Consider the following 22,655-nt stretch of genomic DNA (forward strand, 5'->3'; position numbering starts at 1 on the left):
AGAATTGACTGATGCTGCCTTTTTTCTGTCCTCTGGTATCATCACACTTTTTTTGTTCCTGAGCAGTGATCCTAGGTCTTCTTTGATCTTCTTCTTATTTCCAGAATAGATTTTAAAGCCTTTTTTATTATCCTTTGTATAGTTACTTTTGAGATGTCTTTATCACCTTACCACACCTTTCTAAATCACTCTTATTTTATTTTAGTGGAGGAGGGAGGTAGTGATCCAGATGCCTATGATCAATTGATTTCCTTCCAGCCCAATCAATGAAATCATAGAAGATAAGGGGCTAGAAACAGAGGCAAGAGAGTAGGTAGGCAGTGCAGTGGATAGAGCTTCAGGCCTGGAGTCAGAAGTCAGGAAATCTCATCTTCCTGAGTTCAAATCTGTCCTCAGACCCTTGCTAACTGTGTGACCCTGGGCAAGTCACTTAATCCTATTTGCCTCCATTTCCTTCATCTGTAAAATAAACTGGAGAAAGAAATGGCAAACCATCCCAGTATCTTTACCAAGAAAACTCTAAATGAGGTCATACATGACTGAAAATGACTCAATAACAAAAACAGAGACAGTGACATGTTAAGGTCTTAAGGGAGGCATAAGGGCTTATGTGTTTTATACCTTTTACTAAGGTATGAAGAAGTTAAGCAAAACTGATGGAATTAGAAGGTCATGCCCTGTAGCCCTTTAAAAACTGAGGTACTTTCCAAGATGTCTGTAAAGGTGGGTCATGGCCCTAAGAAATGTGATGACAGCAGAGAAAAAAGATTCCTAACATGAAGAACCCAAATAGTTGTGATGATTGAAGCTTCCTAATATAGTGTTAGATCTGCTATGGCTAGGGCAGGAAGGCTTTTGCATTTTTTTCATTAATTCCATTCATATTCTTGACCTTAGATTATTTTTTATTTATTTTCAACTTAAATACATAAGAAAAGAAAAAGAAATATATTACAAATGTAAATACTATAACTTAAGTACAAAATAAGAAAAGAAAAAAAAACATTGCCATGTGCACAGCAAAATGCAAGAGAAGATTCAAAATATACAATACATTTCCATTTCAAGACAGCCTAAATAATGAGCACTATACATTGTGTTCCAAGCTGTCCATCTTGTCTTTGCTTCCTTGTAAGTTTTGCTTACAAATGCTGAGTGAAGTGGGCAGAACCAGGAGAACAGTATCCACAGTAACAGCAACAATGTGCAATGACCAACTATAATTGACTTAGCTCTTCTAAGCAATGCAATGATCTAAGACAATTCCAAAAGACTCATGATGGCAAATGCTGTCCACAACCAGAGAAAAAACTATGGAGTCTGAATGCAGATCAAAGCATACTATTTCATTTTCTTTTGGTTTTTTGTGGCTTTTCCCTTTTGTTCTATTTCTTCTTTCACAACATGACTAACATGGAAATGTGTTTACATGATTGTACATGTATAACCTATATCAGATTGTTTTTATCTTGGGGAGGGAGGATGAAAGGGAAGGAGGGAGGGAGAAAAAATTTGGAACTCAAAATCTTATAAATAATGGATGTTGAAAACTATTTTTACCTGTAATTGGAAAAAATAAAATGCTATTTATAAAAAAAGAAGAATAGGCAATCAAAAAAACAATAAAATCCTGATTTGTTGGGGGGGGAAAAAAAAAGAAGAAGAATCCAGCCAGGGTTGACAGGCAATAGTTCCTTGTGTCTCATAGGGAAAGAGATATCTCCTCCTCTTGCCCCTTTTCCTTCCTCCCTCCCCAAGGAATTTTGCAGTGAACCTATTCACCTAAATCCAGTCAGTAAATCATTCAACAAGCATTTATTGGGCACCAAGTGCTAGAGGTACAAAAAGAAAGAGGAAGGAGAGGGGGAGGGAGGGAGGTGGTGAGTAACATGGTCCTTGGCCTCAAGGAGCCCAGATTCTTATGGGGGTTTTATAGCCTTGCCAATCTTGCCAAGACAAAATACAAATAATAATAATAATAATAATAATAATAATAATATATAAATGAAAGGTAATCTCAAAGAAAAGGTGTTAGTAACGGGGCGGGGCGGGAGGCGGGGTAGGCAGGGAGAAATGGATTAGGAAAAGTCTTCTTGCGGAAAAGGGGATTTGAGTTGAGTGATAAAGGAAGTCAGAAGGCAGCAAGCAGGCCAAGGGTCAAGAGAAGAGACAACTTTGAGGAATGTGACGTCTTGCAATGAAGAAAAAATTCAGCCCTGCCATTAGGACAAGGAACAGACTCAGACAGCCCAGCTGAACAACCACACTGTGCCTAGGGGAAAGCAGAATGAGAATGCCTTAAGAAGGAAAGTGCCTTTGGGGCCCTGCAATTCTAAATGTGTGAAATTGTGTGATTACTATGTATCTCTTTATTCATATAATCTTTGTATGTTCCCATTCTTCTCATTTATGCTATGTGCAGTTGTGTGAAAGGCAGTGGAAACAGGTGCTATGGACAGACACTGAAGATGCCAAGGTCATCCACAGTTGCCTGAACCATGAACTTTGCCACTGGAATTTGATGACTCTGGAAGAGACAATGAGGCTGATGACTTTGTGCAACTCTGCCTCATTTAAATCCAATTCACTCTTGAGTCAAGTTATCATCCATAATGTAATGATCATTGGTCCTCTTTGAAAGCAAAGGACAAACAAAACAAGTTGCAGAAAAGTGAGCCCCAGTTTTATTGGAGGGATATTTTGTTATTCGTGTTCTTACAGCGCCATTTCAGTAAATGTCTTTACTTTGAGCTAATTGTGCCCTCTGGCTGGTAACACTACATGTGGGGAGTTTGTGAATTATAAAAGTAGGAGAGAGCACTGATAGACTACATCAAACTTGGAATACTCTACTTCTAGGACACTCAACCTGTGGGGAAGGGGAATCCCACATTAATGAGCATATACTGTATTTTATGACTTCTAGTTCTCACTTTCTTAGCTTGAATTGTAACATGAAATTTCAAAGTCAATTACCTTTCAAAAGCAGTTTTGTAGCATTGGCTATGCCAAAGAAAATATTTGGAGTTTCTGTGAGAGTGAGGGAGGGAAGGAATTAGACAATGCTTTAAATCAACTTGAAAGATAATAAAAATGTCTTTCTTTTTGTGGTAAATTACACTGTATAAAGAAAACATGATATGAGTTGACAAAAAAAATTCACTCTCTTTCTTAAGACTGTTTTGAGAGAAATCAACATTGACTTAGCAAAGGGGCCACCTCAGCCACCTAAAGATACAAACATCCACATAGTCAGTGAGACGCTGTAACTGGCTGAGCTGGTTACAGAACCAAGTATTAAATTTTCAGTGTGAGCATTTACAACTTGGAAATTGGCAAACATTACAAATCAGGGATTGATTTACTATTTTGTTTGTTGTGTAGACATTAAAAAGTGATGGCAAAAGTATAAAACAGATTAAATTTATAAAGATGTCATGCATACATTTCTTTCTGGAGAGTCAGTTAAACATTTACCACTACAATCCTCCATGTGGTTTACCCACTATGGCAAGTAAGGTCCAGTAAAATAAATGGCGAGATGAAACTATCGTTTTTATATCCCTTTAGAAATTAGATATTCAAGCTTGGCCTGCAGAGTTTGGAAATATGGCTTCCAGGTTTGAAATACAGGGCTGCAGTACTCAGAAGTTTTTTCTATAGCCATTTAACAAGATGAAGAATATAACGGAAAGTAAGTGGCGATCTTGGCAACCTCACACTAATATTTACAGATAACCAAACTGTGAGAGGGTTTAGGTGCTTTCAGTGATTGCCATAATATTGCCCCTCCAATTACTATTTGGTAATCAATGTGTAGTACTCCTTTACCCAAAGAATTGGAATGTAGCTGCTTTGTATGCCTACAGGACAGGACAGAGGGTCTCAATGTATTCTGACTCAAGGACAAAAGGGGCTATAACTATATGCCTGAAAAGAAAGCTTCCTTCTCTTACCCAAAATAGGAGGAACAATGCCAAAATCTCATAAGAAAAAGTAAACAAACACACAGAGGACAATGCAACAAAGAGAAGAAGGGAAAGGACAAAAGGCTGGCCATTCTGGAAGTATACCTAACACCACCACTACTGCTGCTCTGACCAGAAACAGAATGATAAGCAAAGACTGCATCTGAACAACATGGAAGCTGTCCCTGTTGCCAAGAATGAAATCTGATCCTCCTGCTTCCCCAACCTTTTGATAACTCTGAAAAGAAGAAAGGAGGAGGAGAAGGAGGAGGAAGAGGAAGAAGCCAAGGAGAAGGAGAAGGAAGAGAAAGAGAAGGCAGAGGAGGAGGAGGAAGAGAAGAAGGAGAAGAAGAAGGAAGAAGAAAGAGGAAAGAAAGAAAGAAAGAAAGAAAGAAAGAAAGAAAGAAAGAAAGAGAAAGAAAGAAAGGAGGGAGGGAGAAAGAAAAGAAGGAAGGAAGGGGAGAAAAGAAAGGAAAGAAGGAAGGGAAGGAAGGAAGAAATGTTGTTGTCCTTTGTTTTTGAAGAGGACCAAAATGACATCACTATGCTAGAGTCAAGTTTTAGTGTGTACAATTTGGCTGATCAGACCAATACAAGCTCAGAATGTTCTACCACAGGTCAGGCACAAATAGTTGGTATGAATCTTTGGGGTGGATTCTCTAAGTTTGTGTATATTGCATTTCTCTTGAGCTATTTCAATTCTGCTTTGCTCATGATGTGGGCATGCCATGCTGCGCAGTCCTGTGCCAATGTCTCTCTCCCATGTCACACAATCAATTCCAAAGTTCTTAAGACCTTGAGAGTGTCCTTGTATTGCTTCTCTGACCACCATGTGAACTCTTGCCCTGTGTGAGTAGTAAAATGATAATTGTAAATAGTAAATAAAATAGTAAAATACTACTAGTGATAAAGTAGTCTTTTTGGCAAGTGTACGTTTTGAATTCAAACAACATGGCCAGCCCATCAGAGTTGCGCTGTCTGAAGCAGAGTTTGAATGCTTGGAAGTTTAGTTCAAGAAAGGACCTCACTGTCAGGTATCTTATCTGCCAGGTGATCTTCAGAATCTTCCTAAGATAATTCAAATGGAAGTGATTCAGTTTCCTGGCATGGTGCTGGTAGGCTGTACAGGTTTCACAGGCATACAACGAGGTCAGCACAATGGCTCTGTAGACCTTCAGTTTGCTAGTCAGTCTTAATACCTCTTTTCTCCCATACATTCCTTTGGAGCTTCCCAAACCCTGAACTAGCTCTGGCAATGCATGCGTCAACCTCGTTATCAATGTGTACATCCTTGGAAAGTACACCACCAAGGGAAGTAAATTTATCTACAGCATTCAAAACTTCTCCATTTGCTGCACGGAAGGAAGGAAGGAAGGAAGGAAGGAAGGAAGGAAGAAGGAAGGAAGGAAGGAAGGAAGGAAGGAAGGAAGGAAGGAAAATCACTTGTCTGAAAGATTTTTTGATGCATATTACTATTGTTAAAACAGAGAATAGGTAAATCCTGAATATCCTGGATATAGAATAAGACAACAGTTTTCTGGTAGAAGGAGGTTTAATAAGTGAGTGGAGTCAGCCCTGTCTGAAGCAATGCCCTTAGACAACTTCCATTCACATTGTCTCTCTCAGCAGCAGGACTAAAAGAATCCTACTTAGTAGTAGAGTGAGAGTATTGACTACGTGGAAAGTCACCTCTGGGGAAACAGCAGAAACTGTGATCTGTAAAAATTATGCTGACTTACACTAAAGTGAAAGGAAGAGAGAGGGACTGGGGAGGGGAAGGTGGAATCAAGTTGCATACAGCTTATACTATGCAATCAGTGTTGCTCCATTTTGTTAGGATCAGCATCTTTTCATAAATCTGTGTTCATAGGTCCAAACATGTTTAACAATTCAATTTAGTTTACTCCAACTCAAGAAATATTCATTCACCTTTTAGTATGAGCTAGTCATTGGGATACAAAGACAAAAACTAAAGTCTTTCTCCTCAAGTAGTTTACATCCTATTTTACACCCTTTTTGCATACAAATAGCACTCTTATGTCCATGAAAGAAAATTCAGCTGTATGGAAGTCCATACCAATCTGATTACATTTTTAAAACAAATCCCACTCCAATCTTGAGGTAAGAATATGTCCTAAAATGAAGTTTCTTTACCTACCACGGCCGAGTACTCTGAATTTTAGTTTTCTCTATGTATTTGCCTGATGCTTCTGATCTTGCAAATAGGGATTACTTAATTCTTTGTATTTGTAATTCTTATCACACAGTAGACATTTAATAAATACTTGATTCATTGATTCTATACTGATGTGTGTAGGCAACACATTTTAGACACTTTAATCAAACTGCAGCTTTACTCTTATAAGTGATTATGCTTAATATATGTTGGGATGTTAAAGATTATAATAATGATTTACTCTTCATAGAACTTTTAATTGGAGACTGAGTCTCAATGAAATTAACATTGGAAGAGGATCAGCAGACACAGCTTCATATCCCAAGTGTGCCATTAATTTACTATCTGATCTTGAGCAAATCTTTTCAATTCTTGGAATTTCAATTGTTTCATCTGAACAATGATGGGGTTCAACTAAATGGTCTCTAAAGTACCTTCCAGCTTGAATGCTCTATACTTTTCACTTTATATGCAAATCCTTGCGATACTAGTACTATAGAACTAGTACATAGTAAATGACTAATAAATGTGTGTTTAATTAACTCCCAATTTTGCCTTGCAGTTCATTATTTTTCCTATTGAATATTTATCACTTTTCCCTACTACTAATAATAGCTAGTTAGCTAGTGCTTATGTTATGCTTTAAAGTTTACAAAGTGTTCTACAAATATTGTCTCATTTTATCCTCACAACAACTCTCAGAAGTAGATGTAATTATCATCCTCATTTTACAGATGAGGGAACAGAGTTCCATGCAGTGACTTACCCAGGATCACACAACCAGTAAAGTTATAAGAACAGATTTTAAGTCAGTTTTTTCCTGCCTAGAAGCCTAGAACTCTATCCATTTACACCACCTAGATGCTAATACATCATTAAAAAGTGGCAATTGTGTATTTGATTTGCAGTTTCCCTTACTAAGGTACTTGACTTTTTCTCCCAGGCAGGATGTTTTTCCCCTTCTGATTTTCAATATACTGTGTACAAAGAACTTAACAAAAGCAGATTTTCAAACAATGATGATGATGACTGTGATGCTGATAGTAGTAGCCAACAGCAAAGTTTTCTCATCAAAATCTACCTCTGCTATGGATTCTGACTGTCAAAAATGATTTTATTTAACTATAAATCAATTGCAGGGTCCTGGAAAGTTGTTGCCATTAGCATTCACAAACCTGCTGACTGTTCTCTTCTGCCATCTAGTGGAACTGTAAAGCATGGCTCAATATATTTTGCTTAAAAAAAAAAATCCTGTATTCCCTCTGGGGAAATTGGGAAGGTTTCAAAAATGCCAAATGAAATAAACAAATGATTCTATTCTTGCTATTGTCATTGAAAGGAATTTCTATAATGTTCTAAAGAAAATTATGTGAATGTTATTAAAAATTAAATATAATACATAAAATATTATTTAGATCTTCTAAAGCCAAACTACTGAAAAATTAGAAAATAGCTAAACTGTATAGGTTGAACTTTAATTTTCTCTTTTCAGTGAACTTAGCTATTAGAATTAAAGCTTAAAAAACAAAAATATTGAGTAATTTAAAGCACTCTTACATAAAAACTGTCTATTTTAGATGCATTTGTACCATATCAAGGGATTTATAGGAAAAGATTGAGAGATAACTGAAGTGATTACAGATGGAAAGAAAAGGAAAGAAATTTAGTTCTACTCTGTTTAACGCTGATATAGAAAAGTACTTCTCAATTCTCAAAATTTAACCACTTACCTCAGCTAGAGGTTTTGTTATTACTATTATTTACAAATGTAATGAAATGTTTAATAACTATAGAGTTTGGTCTTAATGTTCCAAATCTGGAACTTCTATCAGAAGGCAAAAGTGTTCTGTTTATTTATGTGAATCTAAAATAACATACAATATCTCTAATGAATAAAATGTTTTCTTTCCTCTGAAGTGTGACAATGCTGTTTCACTGAATAAACACCTTAGGGAAAGTTGCTTAACAGTTTAAAAATATTCCATTTTCTTTCTATTTTCCATTTAAATTGCCAAGCCATTATTGAGCTTTCAGAATTTTTTTTTTGTCAGAAAGATCTTTGATGACAGTAATCCCAAGTTTGAAATGGAGCTGGAATTTTCTACTCTGAGTCAACATCTACAACATATTTTTCCAGGGTGGAAAAATCCCCATAAGATGGACAGCCCCAGAAGCTATTGCCTACAGGAAGTTTTCATCAGCTAGTGACGCATGGAGCTATGGCATTGTCATGTGGGAAGTGATGTCCTATGGAGAAAGACCTTACTGGGAAATGTCCAACCAAGATGTAAGTGCTTCAGATATGTAAGCTTAAGTTACCTCATCAATTTAAAGTTTTTGTCATTAAGGTGGAGGGGGATAGTATCTCTCTTCTCTAAGATCAGCTGTTATGATGGGACTCAGTCCCAAGTTCCATCAGTAGGATAATTTGAGTGGGGTAGTAATATTCTATTCATTGCTACTAGATTTGTGCCTTATTTCAAGTGGGTGCCTTTTTTCTAGATCTGTGAATTCTACCTGAGTTATTCCAAATGATTATACTATACGATACCATGATTTACATACAACTAAAAATGAAAGAAAAAAATAAATGCTTATTTTTCATTGATATTTCATTCAAGGGGTGACTTTTTAAGTTTTACTGAAAAAAATTAAGTTTTCCTTAAAAACACTGCATAGAACTTTCCCTCAAAGAAAACAATGACTCCTAATAGACAATGTTTTGATACATAATAATAATTTTATATATAATACTAACATTAATATCACATATATGATGGTTACACTTATGGATCCTTTAATCTACTTTATTTTAAACTAATACAATATCCCTATCAGACAAAGAATTGTCATAGGATAATGAATTTTGTCCTAGGAGGGACCTGAGAAGCCATCTATACAATCCGCTTATTTTGCAGTGAGGAAAATGAGACCCAAAGAAGGGAAATAATTGGCAGAACTGAGATTTGAATCAAGATCTTCTCATTCTAAAGTTAGTCCTCTTGTCGTTACCTCAGTTTACTATTGGGTCAATATGTCAAGAATCTGTGATTTCAGGGCAGCTAGGTGGCGCAGTGGATAGAGCTCCAGTCTTGGAGTTGGGAGGACTCGAGTTCAAATCCAGTCTCAGACACATAATGCTTACTAGCTGTGTGACTTGGACAAATCACTTAACCCCAATTGCCTCACAAAAAAAAAGAATCTGTGATTTGGGGGCAACTAGGTGGCACAGTGAATAAAGTTCCAGCCTTGGAGTCAGGAGGACCTGAGTTCAAATCTGGCCTCAGACACTTGATACTTAACTACCTGAGTGAACCTGGGCAAGTCACTTAACTCCATTGTCTAGCCAAAAAGCAAAAAAAAAAAAAAGAATCCATGATTTCATCAGGGGGAGGGGGTGGAATCTTAGGCACAAAACTAGTAAAGAACACATTCCAATGGAGATTTTCCTGACTTCAGGTCTAATTCCCTATCCACTACACCAAGCTGCTTCTCATTGTGGATGATGAAACTGAGATGCAGTTTATTCATTCAACATTCAACTAATATCCAATGAGTGAATGAAAAAAGCATTTACTGCATTTAACACTTATTATCTGCCAAGCACTCTGCCATGCCCCAGGATAGAATTACAAAAGCAAAAATAGCCCCTTTCCACAAGAGGCTTACATGCTAATTGTAGATGACACATCTAAAGGAGTGGTAGCCAGGGAGGGCAGTTTGGGTCCAAAGAGGTCAAAAGACTTACACAGGCAATAAATTTCAGTGCTGAGGCTCAAACTTACCTTGTGCCCTTGGCTCTTTGCTACACTTTGCTCTGCCTACTGCCACATTATGCTAGGCATTGGGGAAGGTACAAAAACTTAGATAAACCATGATTCCTGCTCTCACGGAGCTTAGATCTAATAAGGAGATAAGTTGCAAACCACAGCTAGCAAGAGGCAGTGTGCTATAGTGGAATTCATAACAATAACCACAACACTGAGGCATAAACTTTTCAGAACAAAAGATGTTGCCATGCTGGACATTTGTAATCTCTAAACAACACAGAATTCAAAAATAGAGACCTAACTAAAGAAATTAAAATTCTATGGGTACAGGACAAGATACATTTCTTCTCTGTTTTCCTATTTACTGTTGAAGTTGTACCAAAGATACAGTCAATCAATGTGCAGAATATAAGCTTACATCCCAATATTCTTACTCAATTTTAAAGATCAATAATTCTATCTATCTGTGTAATAGTCTGTAGAGCATTAAATACAAATAAAATAAAATAAAATAAAATAAAATAGCAGAATGATGGCTTGTCCTTAGATGCCTCCCCTCACCCCTCCTGAAAAGGCTGAAAACCTCCTTTTGTGTTGAATCCCCCCCATCAGACTATTAGTTGAGGGCAAGGGACTGTCTTTTTCATATTTGTGCACAGTGCCTGACACATAGTAAGTACTTAATAAATGTTTATTGACTGGTTGATTAAGTCTATTATAACTTCATCGGAAAAAAAAAGATGAGAATGAGATGACAGTGAACAACAACTGAACAACTGATATTTATATGGTGTTTAAAATTCTTCAAAGCACTCTACTTATTTTATCTTATTTGAGCATCTAAACGAAGCTGTGAGGGACCACAAGCTTTATAATCCCATTTTATAGTTAAGGCAAGTGAGGCACCAAGAGGTTAAAAGAGTTTACCTAAAATCACACCGGTTTCTACCGGAATTCCTCCAATTCTGATCCCAGAGTGGAAAGTATTCTTTCCACAGTCTGCTAAAACACTACACAGTTCACTTGCCTACTCAGAGTCAATTCAGAGAAAAATCCATGGAGGGTATTTTCTGAACCTGAGTGGGATTTGGGCAGATAGGGATAGAAGTCAAGGATCTTCATTACTTGATATTGCCACCCTCCCTCGGACTACCTTCCATTGAAATGTTGTTCCGTTGTATGTACATTGTTGTTTGTTTTCTACCCCATTCAGATGTAACCTCCTTGAGGGCAGGGGCTTATTTTTATTTTTTGCCTTTCCTTGGGTCCCTCAGCACTTAGCGTAGTGCCTGGCACATAGTAAATATTTAATAAGTGTTTGTTGATTGACTGATTTACTGACTTATAGACTGACTGTCCAAATGATTGACTGACTGTATTTCCAGTGTGTCCATGAGGATGAATTTGGGAGCAGATCTCAAACAGGATTCAGGCTCTTAACTTTTCATAGTCCTTGCTAGGGGCACCAAAATATATTCAAGCCTAGATCTGAAAATTGTCCATAAACAATCCAGTATCACAACAAAAATTTGAGGTCTTTGAAATGAGATGAGGCTATAAAAAAAAAGTTACTACCTTGGAGAAATGTAGTGTTTGCATTTGCAGTAAAGAAAGCTGAAATTCTATTTAGCTTAACGTATTAGGAGGTAGCATATCTGTGACAAATCTTGTAATCAGAGTTCCTGTTTGGAAATAGAAATGGCTTAATCAAAATTTCCCCAGCTGCCCTGTCCAAACACTAGCTATTTTATATCCGTCTCTGCTTTATTTGCTTGCATAGGTATGTTTTGCCTTATATAATTTTTCTTTTTGATGTTATATAAAGTAGAGGAATATTTTAAGAAATGAACATTGAACTATATTGTTTGGATATTGAACGTTTTATTCTTTCACTACACTTTGGCCAATTTTAAAAAGTAAAATATAAAGTGTTTTGAGCCTTGAAATAAGTTAGGGAAATTCCAGATAGTTTTATAGACATTAATCTATTCTGAAGAACAGCACACATTTCTAAGTTTGTAGAATTTGTTTTAGAGAAAGGTCAATGGTACTGTCTATTAGGAAAGGGAAATGGAGTGGGGGAGAATCTGCATGTATAGAATCTAAAGCGTAAAAGGCTTAACACAAAAGTATCAGCAACTAAGCTCTGTATACTCATTCAGCAAGTATTCACTGAGCTCGGATTATGGGACAGAAAAAGGCCAGGTACTTTAAGGCAGACAAAATAAATAGAAAACCCAGTTTTGCCATCAAGGAGATTATAATTTCATAGAGAAAAGGAGGCACTTAAGAATGTAGCAGTAGTAACAATTTTCATTTATATAAAGCTGTAAAAATGTGCTTTCATATACATCATCACACTTATATCTCCCACAACCCCAAGAAGGAAGCAAGGCAGGAGTTATTGTTCCCATTTTATTGATGAGGGAATAGAAACAGAAAAGCTGAAGTAAATTCATTCAGGATCACACAGGTACTCAAGAGTGGAACCAAGTAGAGCTTACAATCAGCAATTTTAACCCACAAAGAAGTGGCAAAAACAAACAAACAAACAACAGAAACAGACTCCTCTGAAAGAATGGAAGCTTTCTGAGGGCAGAGACTGGTATCCCCAGGCCCTAGCCTGTTTGTCACATAGTAGGTGATTACTAAATGTTTGTTGATTGAGTGAGTGAGTGAGTGAGTGATTAACTGCCTCGGCTGGGGAACACAAATAGGGAGAGTAGGGAATTTAATAATTTTATTTAATTATTCTAGATAACTAGGTAAGCTTAGTTGTTCCTATGCTGCTAAAGGACCGCAAATGCTATCAATGCACTTGAAATCTGTGTATAGTGGGGAATGCCCTGGTTATTCTATCTCAATTATGACTTTATAGTCAGGATTTTTGTTGTTTAGTCATTTTTCAGTTGTGTCCAACTTTTCATGACCCCATTTGGGGTTTTCTTGGCAAAAATGCTGGAGTGGTTTGCCATTTCTTTCTCCAGTTCATTTTTGAGATGAGGAAACTGAGGCAAAGAGGGTTAAGTGACTTGCCCAACGTCACACATACGTTTCTGAGGCTGGATTTGAATTTATGTGGATGAGTCATCCTGACTCCAGGCCCCACACTCTATCCACTGCTCCATCTAGCTGCCCTGTAGTCAGGTTTAGGATCCTTTTTCTCACTTCTGGTTCACTGGTCTCTACAATGAGTTATATAAATGCACATTTTTAAAGGGACTTTCAAACATTGCTCTATCAAATGGTACTAAGACATTAATATTACAAATAATCACTTTTTATAAAACTTTTCTAATCTTACTAAAAAAAATTTAATTTTCAATATAGCCTGTACAGCTTACATGATACAGAATCATTTTGAGTGTCTCATCTTAGTATTTTACTTAGACTCCATGGCATCAAAAGAGAAGCATGATTATTTTTCTTATTATTAATAATAGCCAGCATTTATATTTAGGGTTGCAACCTGCTTTACAAATATTATCTTGGTGTGTAGCCAAGATGGTGGAGTAAAAGCAATGACTTGCTTGAGCTCTCCCTAAATCCCTCCAAATACCTGTAAAAAATGACTCTAAACAAGTTCTAGAGGACCAGAACTAATAAAAAGACAGAATGAAACAAATTTCCAGCCCAAGACAAATTGGAAAACTGACAGGAAAGGTCTGTAGCCCCTGGCTAGGAGAGGAAAACAGTTCAGTGTGGGCTGCACCAGCAAAGACATGGCCCCTGCAACCCTGGAGCAGGCCTCAGGGGACTGAATCATGGGGCAGCTGTGATAGTTTCCAGACTTCTCAACTTACAAACACCAAAGACAACTTAGAAGGTCAGCAGGAAAGATCTGTCAGGCCTGGGTAAGGGAGGAGCACAGTTCAGTCCCAGCCCTGGAGCAGCCCTGTGGAGGTAGGGGCGGCTGTTTCTGGAGCTCTTGGCCCACAGATAGTGGGAGTATCAAGCAGCTGATCAGAGGGGGATTCTCTTTGCTGCCACTGAGACAGGATTCTCTTGCTTTGCCCATGCTTGGATCTGGGTCACAGTTCTGGGTGGTGCTCCTGGGGCGAGAAGGAGCATTGGAATGGTAGAGATTGTGCTAGCAGTGAAGAGAGAATCCTCCTCAGAGTTCCAAACAGAAAAGAGTGCTTGTGATCACTCATAAACCAGAGTACAAGCCAAGAAAGGAGTAAACACCTCTCCTTTGATCATACCACCTTGGAAGAACTGAAAATTTACAGGTCCCTAGAAGGACCTAGAAGTACATCCTCCACACTGGAATCAGACCCCTACCTTAACAAAGAATTTAGAAGTCAAGGCTGGGAACGTTAGCAAACAGCATTAAAAAAATCCTAACGATGGAATCTTACTTTGGTGACAAAGGAGATCAAAACATACAACCAGAAGACAAAGTCAAAGCTCTTACATCCAAAACCTCCAAGAAAAATATGAATTGGTCTCAGGCCATGGAAGAATTCAAAAAGGATTTTGAAAAGCAAGTAAGAGAAGTAGAGGAAAAATTGGGAAGAGAAATGAGAGTAACGCAAGAAAATCATGAAAAACAAGTCAACAGCTTGCTAAAGAAGACCAAGAAAATACTGAAGAAAATAACATCTTAAAAAATACACTAACCTAAATGGCAAGAGAGGTCCAAAAAGCCAATGAGGAGAAGAATGCCTTAAAAAACAGAATTGGCCAAACAGAAAAGAAGGTCCAAAAGCTCACTGAAGAAAATAATTCCTTAAAAATTAGAATGGAGCAAATGGACTCATTGAGAAATCAAGAAGTTAGAAAACAAAACCAAAAGACTGAAAAAATAGATGAGAATGTGAAATATCTTATTGAAAAAACAACTGATCTAGAAAACAGATCCAGGACAGAATTTAAAAATTATTGGGCTACCTGAAAGCCATGATCAAGAAAAGAGCCTAGACATCACCATTCAAGAAATTATCAAGGAAAATTGATAGTTTTAGATAGTTTAGAACCTGAGGGCAAAATAGAAATGCAAAGAATCCACTGATCCTCCTGAAAGAGATCCCCAAAGTTTTGAAAGCTCCTAGCCGAATTCCAGAGTTCCCAGGTCAAGGAGAAAATATTGCAAGCAGCCAGAAAGAAACAATTCAATTATTGTGGAAACACAATCAGGATAACACAAGATTTAGCAGCTCCTACATTAAGGGACTGCAGGGCTTGGAATACAATATTCTAGAGGGCAAAGGAGATAGGATCACAACCAAGAATCACTTACCCACCAAAACTGAGCATAATCCTTCAGGGGAAAAAATAGATATTCAGTGAAATAGAGGACTTTCAAGCATTCTTGATGAAAAGGCAAGAGCTGAACAGAAAATTTGACTTTCAGATACAAGACTCAAGAGAAACATGAAGAGGTGAACAGAAAAGAGAAATTATAAGAGACTTATTAAGGTTGAACTGTTTACATTCTGCATGGAAAGATGATATTTGTAACTCATGAATCCTTTGTCACTATTAGAGTAGTTGGAGGGAAAAAATTATAGATAGATAGATAGATAGATAGATAGATAGATAGAGGGCACAGGGTGAGTTGAGGATGAAGGGGTGACATCTGGAGAACAAAATTAAGGGATGAGAGAGGATTATACTAGTAGAAGGAGAAAGGGAGAGGGAGAATGGGGTAAATTATCATGCAAAAAAACAAACAAGAAAAGGCTTTTACAGAGGAGCGGAAGTGGGGGAAAATGAGAGGGAATAAGTGAATCTTATTGTCATTGAATTTGGCTTAAGGAGGGAATAACATACACACTCAATTGGGTAGGGAAATCTATTTTACCCTACAGGAAAATAGGAGAAAAGGGTATAAGAGAAGGGGGGAAATGCTAAAACGGAGGGTAGACCGGGGGAGGGGTAATCGGAAGCAAACACTTCTGAGGAGGTTCAGTAAAGGAGAGAATAGAATAAATGAGAGAGCAAGATAGGATGGAGGGAATTATAGTTAGTCTTTCACAACATGACTATTATGGAAGTGTTTTGCATGACCTATATCAAATTTCTTGCTTTCTCAGTGAGGGTGGGTGGGGAAGGGGGAAGGGAGAGAATTTGGAACTCACAGTTTTAAAAACGAATATTAAAAATTGTTTTTACATACAACTGGGAAATAAGATGTACAGGCAATGGAGTATAGAAATCTATCCTGCCCTACAGGAAAATAGAGGAGAAAGGGGATGAGCAAAGGGCGGAGATAGAAGGGAGGGCAGATTAGGGGAAGGAGTATTCAGAATGCACACTGTCTTTGGGTGGGTGGAGGGATGAGATGGGGAGAAAATTTGGAGCTTAAAATCTTGTGAAAGTGAATGTTGAAAACTAAAAATAAATGAATTAATTTTTAAAAATATTATCTTATTTGATCCTTACGGCAACCCTGGGAAGTAAATGTTCTTATTATCCCCATTTTACAGATAAGAAACTGAGACAAACAAAGGTTGTGACCTGCCCACTAGCAAGGGTCTGAGGCAGGATTTGAACTCAGATCTTCCTGAGTGAACTTGAGTTCAATGTTCTATCCACTGCATGACTTAATGGCTTCAGCAGTGGAACCAGACAGAGCTTATAACTAGCAGTTAATTTTATTTAAAGAGAACACAAATTTTAATGGATAGTTCATAAGAAATGTATATCTTTTTTAATATCTGAGTTCTTGATATAAAAAAATTGGTCAGACACATGTAAGTCCTTTTTTAAAATCCTTTAAATATTTCATACAAGTTAAGTCTCTTCCTGGCTACTTGTTTCATATGTATACTAAAGGAATAAGTTTCCATACTGTCTTTCAGCATGTATTTTTCTAACAGAGGCAACATGGTGCAATGAGTGAGTAGAGAGAGTTCAAAGTGAGGAAGATCTGGATTCAGTGCCTGCCTATGGCACATACACACCATTTTGTGATCTTCAGCAAGTAGCTTAACCTCTTAGTGTCAAAGACAACTCCTTAAAACTATAAATTCCTGAATAGCTATTAAAATCTGTATTGGTAGAGTTTTCTCTTCAGAAATTCTCTATACCAATAAAATCACATTATCTGCTTCCTCTTATCCTGCTAAAAAGAAAATCTCAATAACCCTGAAGTATTTTAGGGTTTTTTTACATGTACGCCCTTTCAAAATAAGAATTATAATTAATTTCCTAAGTGACATATCATACACATGACAAGTACTATGATAATGTCAAGGATTTAGTTTACAAAAATCAATCTCAAATTTAATAGATAACCCTCAGAGAGCTGCATCCATCTCAGAGAAATGATTTTCCAATGGTTACGGATCAAGGAATCAGAGGCAGAATTCAAACCATGTAGCTAGCTGACTCCAATTCCGGCTATCTATGTTGTTTCTTGTGTACTATGACATGAATGATCTACATAGACCCTCACAGACAGGAGGGAGCTAGAGCCAGCTTATACCATCTCTTAAGAACGACAATTATTAAATTTTCAGTTTGGGCATTTACATCTCAGAAATCAACAAATGTTATCAGGGTTTGATTTATTGTTTTATTGATTGTCTAGACTTAAGAAATATAGATTAAGTTTAAAAGTGTGTAATGCCTACATCCTTTTTTTTCTGGAGAGCCACTTTTCAAACCATTTACCAGCACATTCCTACTCAGAAACTACATCCCTTTCCATGAGGTGATGTTGATGGCCTCTTGAACAGCAACTACCCAAGGTATTATACCTAACAGAGTGCAATTAAGCCAAAAGAGAACAGCAGGCAACATTAAACAGTAAAATCCCAAGATAGTTAATGTCCAAGAAAGAACCAGCACTACTAGAATAAGAAGAGATTTAGTTCAAGCTAATAATCTGGATACAAGACCTGAGTCTTTTGTTTTCCTGACTTAATATTATTATAAAGCTGTTCAATTTGAAGCTATTTCAAGTACTGTCTGCATCCTAGTACAGCCCCATTTAGGCACATGTTGCTTAGCTATTTCTATTTCCCAGAAAGTGAATTCATTTTTGAAGGTGACTAGGAAAAAAAAAAACCTTCTACCTCAATTTCTTTCTTCTCTTCTTTCAGGTTCTTTCTGACAACAATACAAGATTCACTTTCTTTTTCTCAGACTCATTTCAGGACAGAATGAGAACTTGTATTTGGGGTTTTCTTTTCTAAGTATTTTAGGGGGACCTGAATTTATTCCCTTCCTCAAGCATGAAAAATGGGGGAAAAAACTTTTACATTTCATTACGTTTCCTGCTTGTCTCAATTCTGCAACCTTTCTTGAGTATGAGTCAGTGCTTGAGCTGACAGTGTAGGACATATAAAATTCATTTACACAGACAGGAATGAAGTAAGATTTTATGATTCAGAGAGTCCAGCTATTGCAAATTTGGCACTGTTCTTATATATTTTTCAAGCTTCAATTGATTAGGAAATATTGCCTTGAAACAATTATTTAAAATACAAATTATTGTTAACCATGATCATCATCATTAATTCTGCTTTCTATATGACCAAGGAAGCATGTGTCTTAGTTTTACTATCAAAGCAGTTGTAAAAAGGACCTACTCCTCACCATATCTCCCAACCCATTCTACTATTGGTATTATAAAGACAACTGAAATTTTAATTAAGTATAATGTAATTAAACTATCAGGGTAACTAGGTGGCTCAGTGGATAAAGTATCAGACCTGAAGTCAGAAAGACTCATCTTTATGAGTTCAAATCTGGCCTCAGACACTTATTAGCTGTGTATACCTGGGCAAATTTGGGCAAGTCACTTAACCCTGTTTGCCTCAGTTTCCTCATCTGTAAAATGAGCTGGAGAAGGAAATGGCAAACCACTCCAGAATCTTTGCCAAGACAACCCCAAATGGGATCACAAAGAGTCATACACAACTAAATGACTGAAGAAAAAAAAAATAATAATAATTAAACTATCACTTTAAGTCCCTCTCCTATAGCAGCTGAAATAATAAGAATGAGAACATCATGCAATCAATCAGCACTATAAACAAAGTAGAGCATTACTATTTATCACATTTCTTTTCTTTTCTTTTTTTGCTTTTTAGTGAGGCAGTTGGGGTTAAGTGACTTGCCCAGGGTCACATAGCTAAGAAGTGTCAAGCGTCTGAGGCCAGATTTGAATTCAGGTCCTCCTGATTCCAAGGCCGGAGCTCTAACCACTGCGCCACTTAGCTGCCCCTTATTTACTACATTTCAAAAGCTAATTATTGAATTATGTGGGAAATTGGATGAGATGATTTTTCAATATTTTCAGGAATTTATTTTTTTTCTCAAATAGGAGAAATTTTTAATAACATTTTCTCACATTTGCAACCATAATTTTCTAACTCAGATGGTCCTTTTCAATTCTATTATCTTTTGAATCTTTGCTAATACAGTACTCCTTTTTAACAAGCATTTATTAAGCACATACTGTGTTCAAGTCACTGTGCTTGGCACTAAGTAAGTAGTCAGTCAATAAACATTTATGAAGCACCTACTATGTTCCAGGCACTGTGTTAAGCATTGGGTATACAAACAAAGGTGACAGTCCTTGCCCTCAAGGAGCTCATAATCTAACAGGGGAGATAAATTGTTCAGTCATTTCAATCATATCCAACTCTTGATGACACCATTTGAGATTTTCTTGGCAAATTTACTGGAGTGGCTTGCCATTTCCTTCTCTGGCTCAATTTACAAATGAGGAAACAAAGGTGAACTGTGTTGAGTGATTTGTCCGGGGTCACACAATTAGTAAATATCTGAGGCCAAATCTGAACTCAGATCTTGGTGATTCCTGGCCCAGCGCTCTATCCATTGTGCCACCTAGCTGTCGAAATGGAGGAGAAAGCAAGGAAACAAATATGTAAAGTGAGTGTGATACAAAAATTATACGATAATCTTTGACCTTCAGAACCTTTTAACCTAGTAGGTGGGAAAAAACAATGATAGTATTTTATATTATAGATAACTGTAATGCAAAAGATTATATAACAAGGACATTGAAAAGATACAGAATGACTATGTGATTCAAGGTGAGGTGGTGGGGCAGGAGGGGGAAGAAAAGGCCTTTACTAATAGGAAAGTTCAGTAAATTCCTAGGGAAGGAGATATCATTTGAGTCAGACTTAAAAGGATGGGCAATACCTGCTGATAAGTATAGGCAAAGAGAAAATAAAATGATCACTTTCTGCAGATGATATGATGAGAATCAATTTTAAAAAAAAACTAATTGAAACAATTAACTTTAACAAAGTTGCAGGATATAAAATAAACCCCACACAAATCATTGGCATTTCCATATATTACCAACAAAACTCAACAGAGACAGAAAAATTTCATTTAAAATCATTATAGAAAATACAAAATATTTGGGAGTCTACTTACCAAGGGGAGATAGACTCAGAATACTTTTAGGTTTTGATACTTTTAGGTTTTGGTTTTGAGTTTTTTTTGTTTGTTATTTTGTTTTGGTGATGACCAATTCAAGAATTTGTTTTATTTGACTACACATGTTTATACCAGGAGTCTTGCTTTTTAGGTTTTTTATTTTCCCAGTGGAGGAGAGAGGGGAAGAAGGGGATGGGAGCAAGAAAGAAAATATGGATCTTCATTTTTAAAAAAAATTAAATTTCAAGAAAGAAAAGAAGGAAGGAAGGAAGGAAAGGAAGGGAGAGAAGAAGAAAGGAAAGAAAAAAGATTAGGAATTCCACTTGAGATGGAGGAAAGACATCCTAGGCATAGAGAAATGCAAGCAGAAGCATGGAGTACATGTTAAGGAACATAAAATATCTCAAAAATGATGGAAAGAAGTAATATCAAATAAGACTAGAAAGGTCTTCCAGATTGTAAAAGGCCTGGAAGCCCTACATATCAGCCAGTTCTTCATATAAAAATAAATTACCTATTTACCTCTTTCTTTGGAAGAAATATAGAATAAAAGTAGTACATCTAAAAATCATAAATCCCGATCTGGAAGTGACCTTAGAGGTCATCTAGTCAAATTCCTTCATAAAAGGAAACAAACCTGGGAGGTTAAGTGACTTGCCTACAATCTCATTGGAAATCATTGATTTGAACCTAAGATTTGAACCCAGGTTGCTCTGACTCTAAATCCTGTGTTTTTACCATACTCCACCCTTTCTTTTAGTTCTATTTGAGTTCATGAGCTACTTTTTCTGCTAGATAGGCTTTTGGTGTGTGTTGATTTGAGTTCTTTCCTAATGTCATTCAACAACTACATATCCTTTTAGCAAACACATTCGATTTATTGAGTACCTATTCACTTAAAAGGCATTGTCTTGAGATGGTAGAATAGCAGGAAGCAGAACAAGGAGCTTCCCTCCCAATAAAAAAAAAAATTTCTCCTCTTAACAGATTTTTAAAAGGCCTCAGACTGAATCCTGATTAGGAAATCCAGAAAAGGCCACAGTGAGTGATCTTTCCAGCCAAGGTCAGCATGGAAAAATAGACTCGAAGCTTTGCCAATACTGGGTGTTGGGTCTCGTCAGGAGTACTCTATGAAAGAAGCACTCCTTCACCTAGAGAAAGCTTGTGCACCAAGTCAAAAGGAGGTCCCAGACCCACACCCTGTTACCAGCATACATATCAGATCACTTTGACCGGAAGAAGTACCAACTGGCAGCTCTGTTGCTTAATACCCAGTTCTTAGTCATAGATCATAGAAGGGGACCTATAGAGGTGGAGGGAAAGAAGAGTACACTGGAGGTATCAGGAGAGAAAAAGGAAGGTTAGGGAAAACTATCTCACATAATTAGGGTACTCAAGTAGACATCTATCCAAACAAGGAAGCAGGTGAGGTAAGAGCAGCGGCTCTTTTTGAGATGGCAAAGAATGGAAATGTATAGGGATACTTGTCAATTGGAGAATGGATGAACACGTTATGCTATATAAATGTGATAAGATACTTTTGTGCTTTAAGAAATTATGAAGGGGATAATCTCGGAGATACCTGGCAAGACTTGTATGAACTGATTTGGAATGAAGTGAACAGAACAAGGAAAACAATTAAAACAATGACAACAATATTGTTTTACCATATGGTAAAGACAAATAGCTTTGAAATACTTAGGAACTAATCAATATAATGACCAAACACAATTCCAGGTGACTAATGATGAAACATACTACCCAGCTCCTGATAGAAGGGTGAAGGATTCAGAGTGCAAAATGAATTTTATATTTGTTTTTGAACATTGCCAATGTGGAAATTTGTTTTATTTGATTATATATGTTTGTAACAGGAGTTCTGTTTTTCTTTGGTTCTCAGTTGGATGGAGAGAGTTCAGATGGGAAAGTGAGAAGTCTGATTTTTGCTGAATGAAAAAAATTTAATATATATATATATATATATATATATATATATACACATATATATATATATATACATATATATATATATATATACACATATATATATATATATACATATATATATATATATATATATACATATATATATATAAAGTAACAATGACAACAAAATTTAAATGTTGGCTAAATTCCTAAAAAAATAAAAGGCATTGTCTATGGGGAAATGGTATGGGTGGTACAAAAAATAAATAAGATAGTCATGGGTTTTTCATGAAGCTCACATTCTAGCAGAATAAATATAATTTATGCAAGGAAGAAACTTTTACCCAGAACATATTAATATGTTTATTTATTAAAGGAAAATAAGCTCTTCTTCCTTTTTCAAAAGATGACTAGTAATTTCATCAGTGATGGGAGTTTCCAATTTGG

The 22,655-nt window shown here is 36.6% G+C and overlaps 1 protein-coding gene across 1 annotated transcript in view; it reads left to right on the forward strand.

The window, feature by feature from the left end:
* The window catches only part of EPHA6 (EPH receptor A6), a 1,178,244-nt gene that overhangs the window by 1,128,038 nt on the left and 27,551 nt on the right, over nucleotides 1-22,655 (forward strand). The window contains exon 15 of the mRNA XM_020977959.2: nucleotides 8,282-8,431. Within this exon, the coding sequence (XP_020833618.1) occupies nucleotides 8,282-8,431 (150 nt within the window). The remainder of the gene's footprint in view (nucleotides 1-8,281; nucleotides 8,432-22,655) is intronic.

This window comes from Phascolarctos cinereus, unplaced genomic scaffold, assembly GCF_003287225.1.
Source record: "Phascolarctos cinereus isolate Bilbo 61053 unplaced genomic scaffold, phaCin_HiC Scaffold_725;HRSCAF=1366, whole genome shotgun sequence".
NCBI classification, from domain to species: Eukaryota; Metazoa; Chordata; class Mammalia; order Diprotodontia; family Phascolarctidae; genus Phascolarctos; species Phascolarctos cinereus.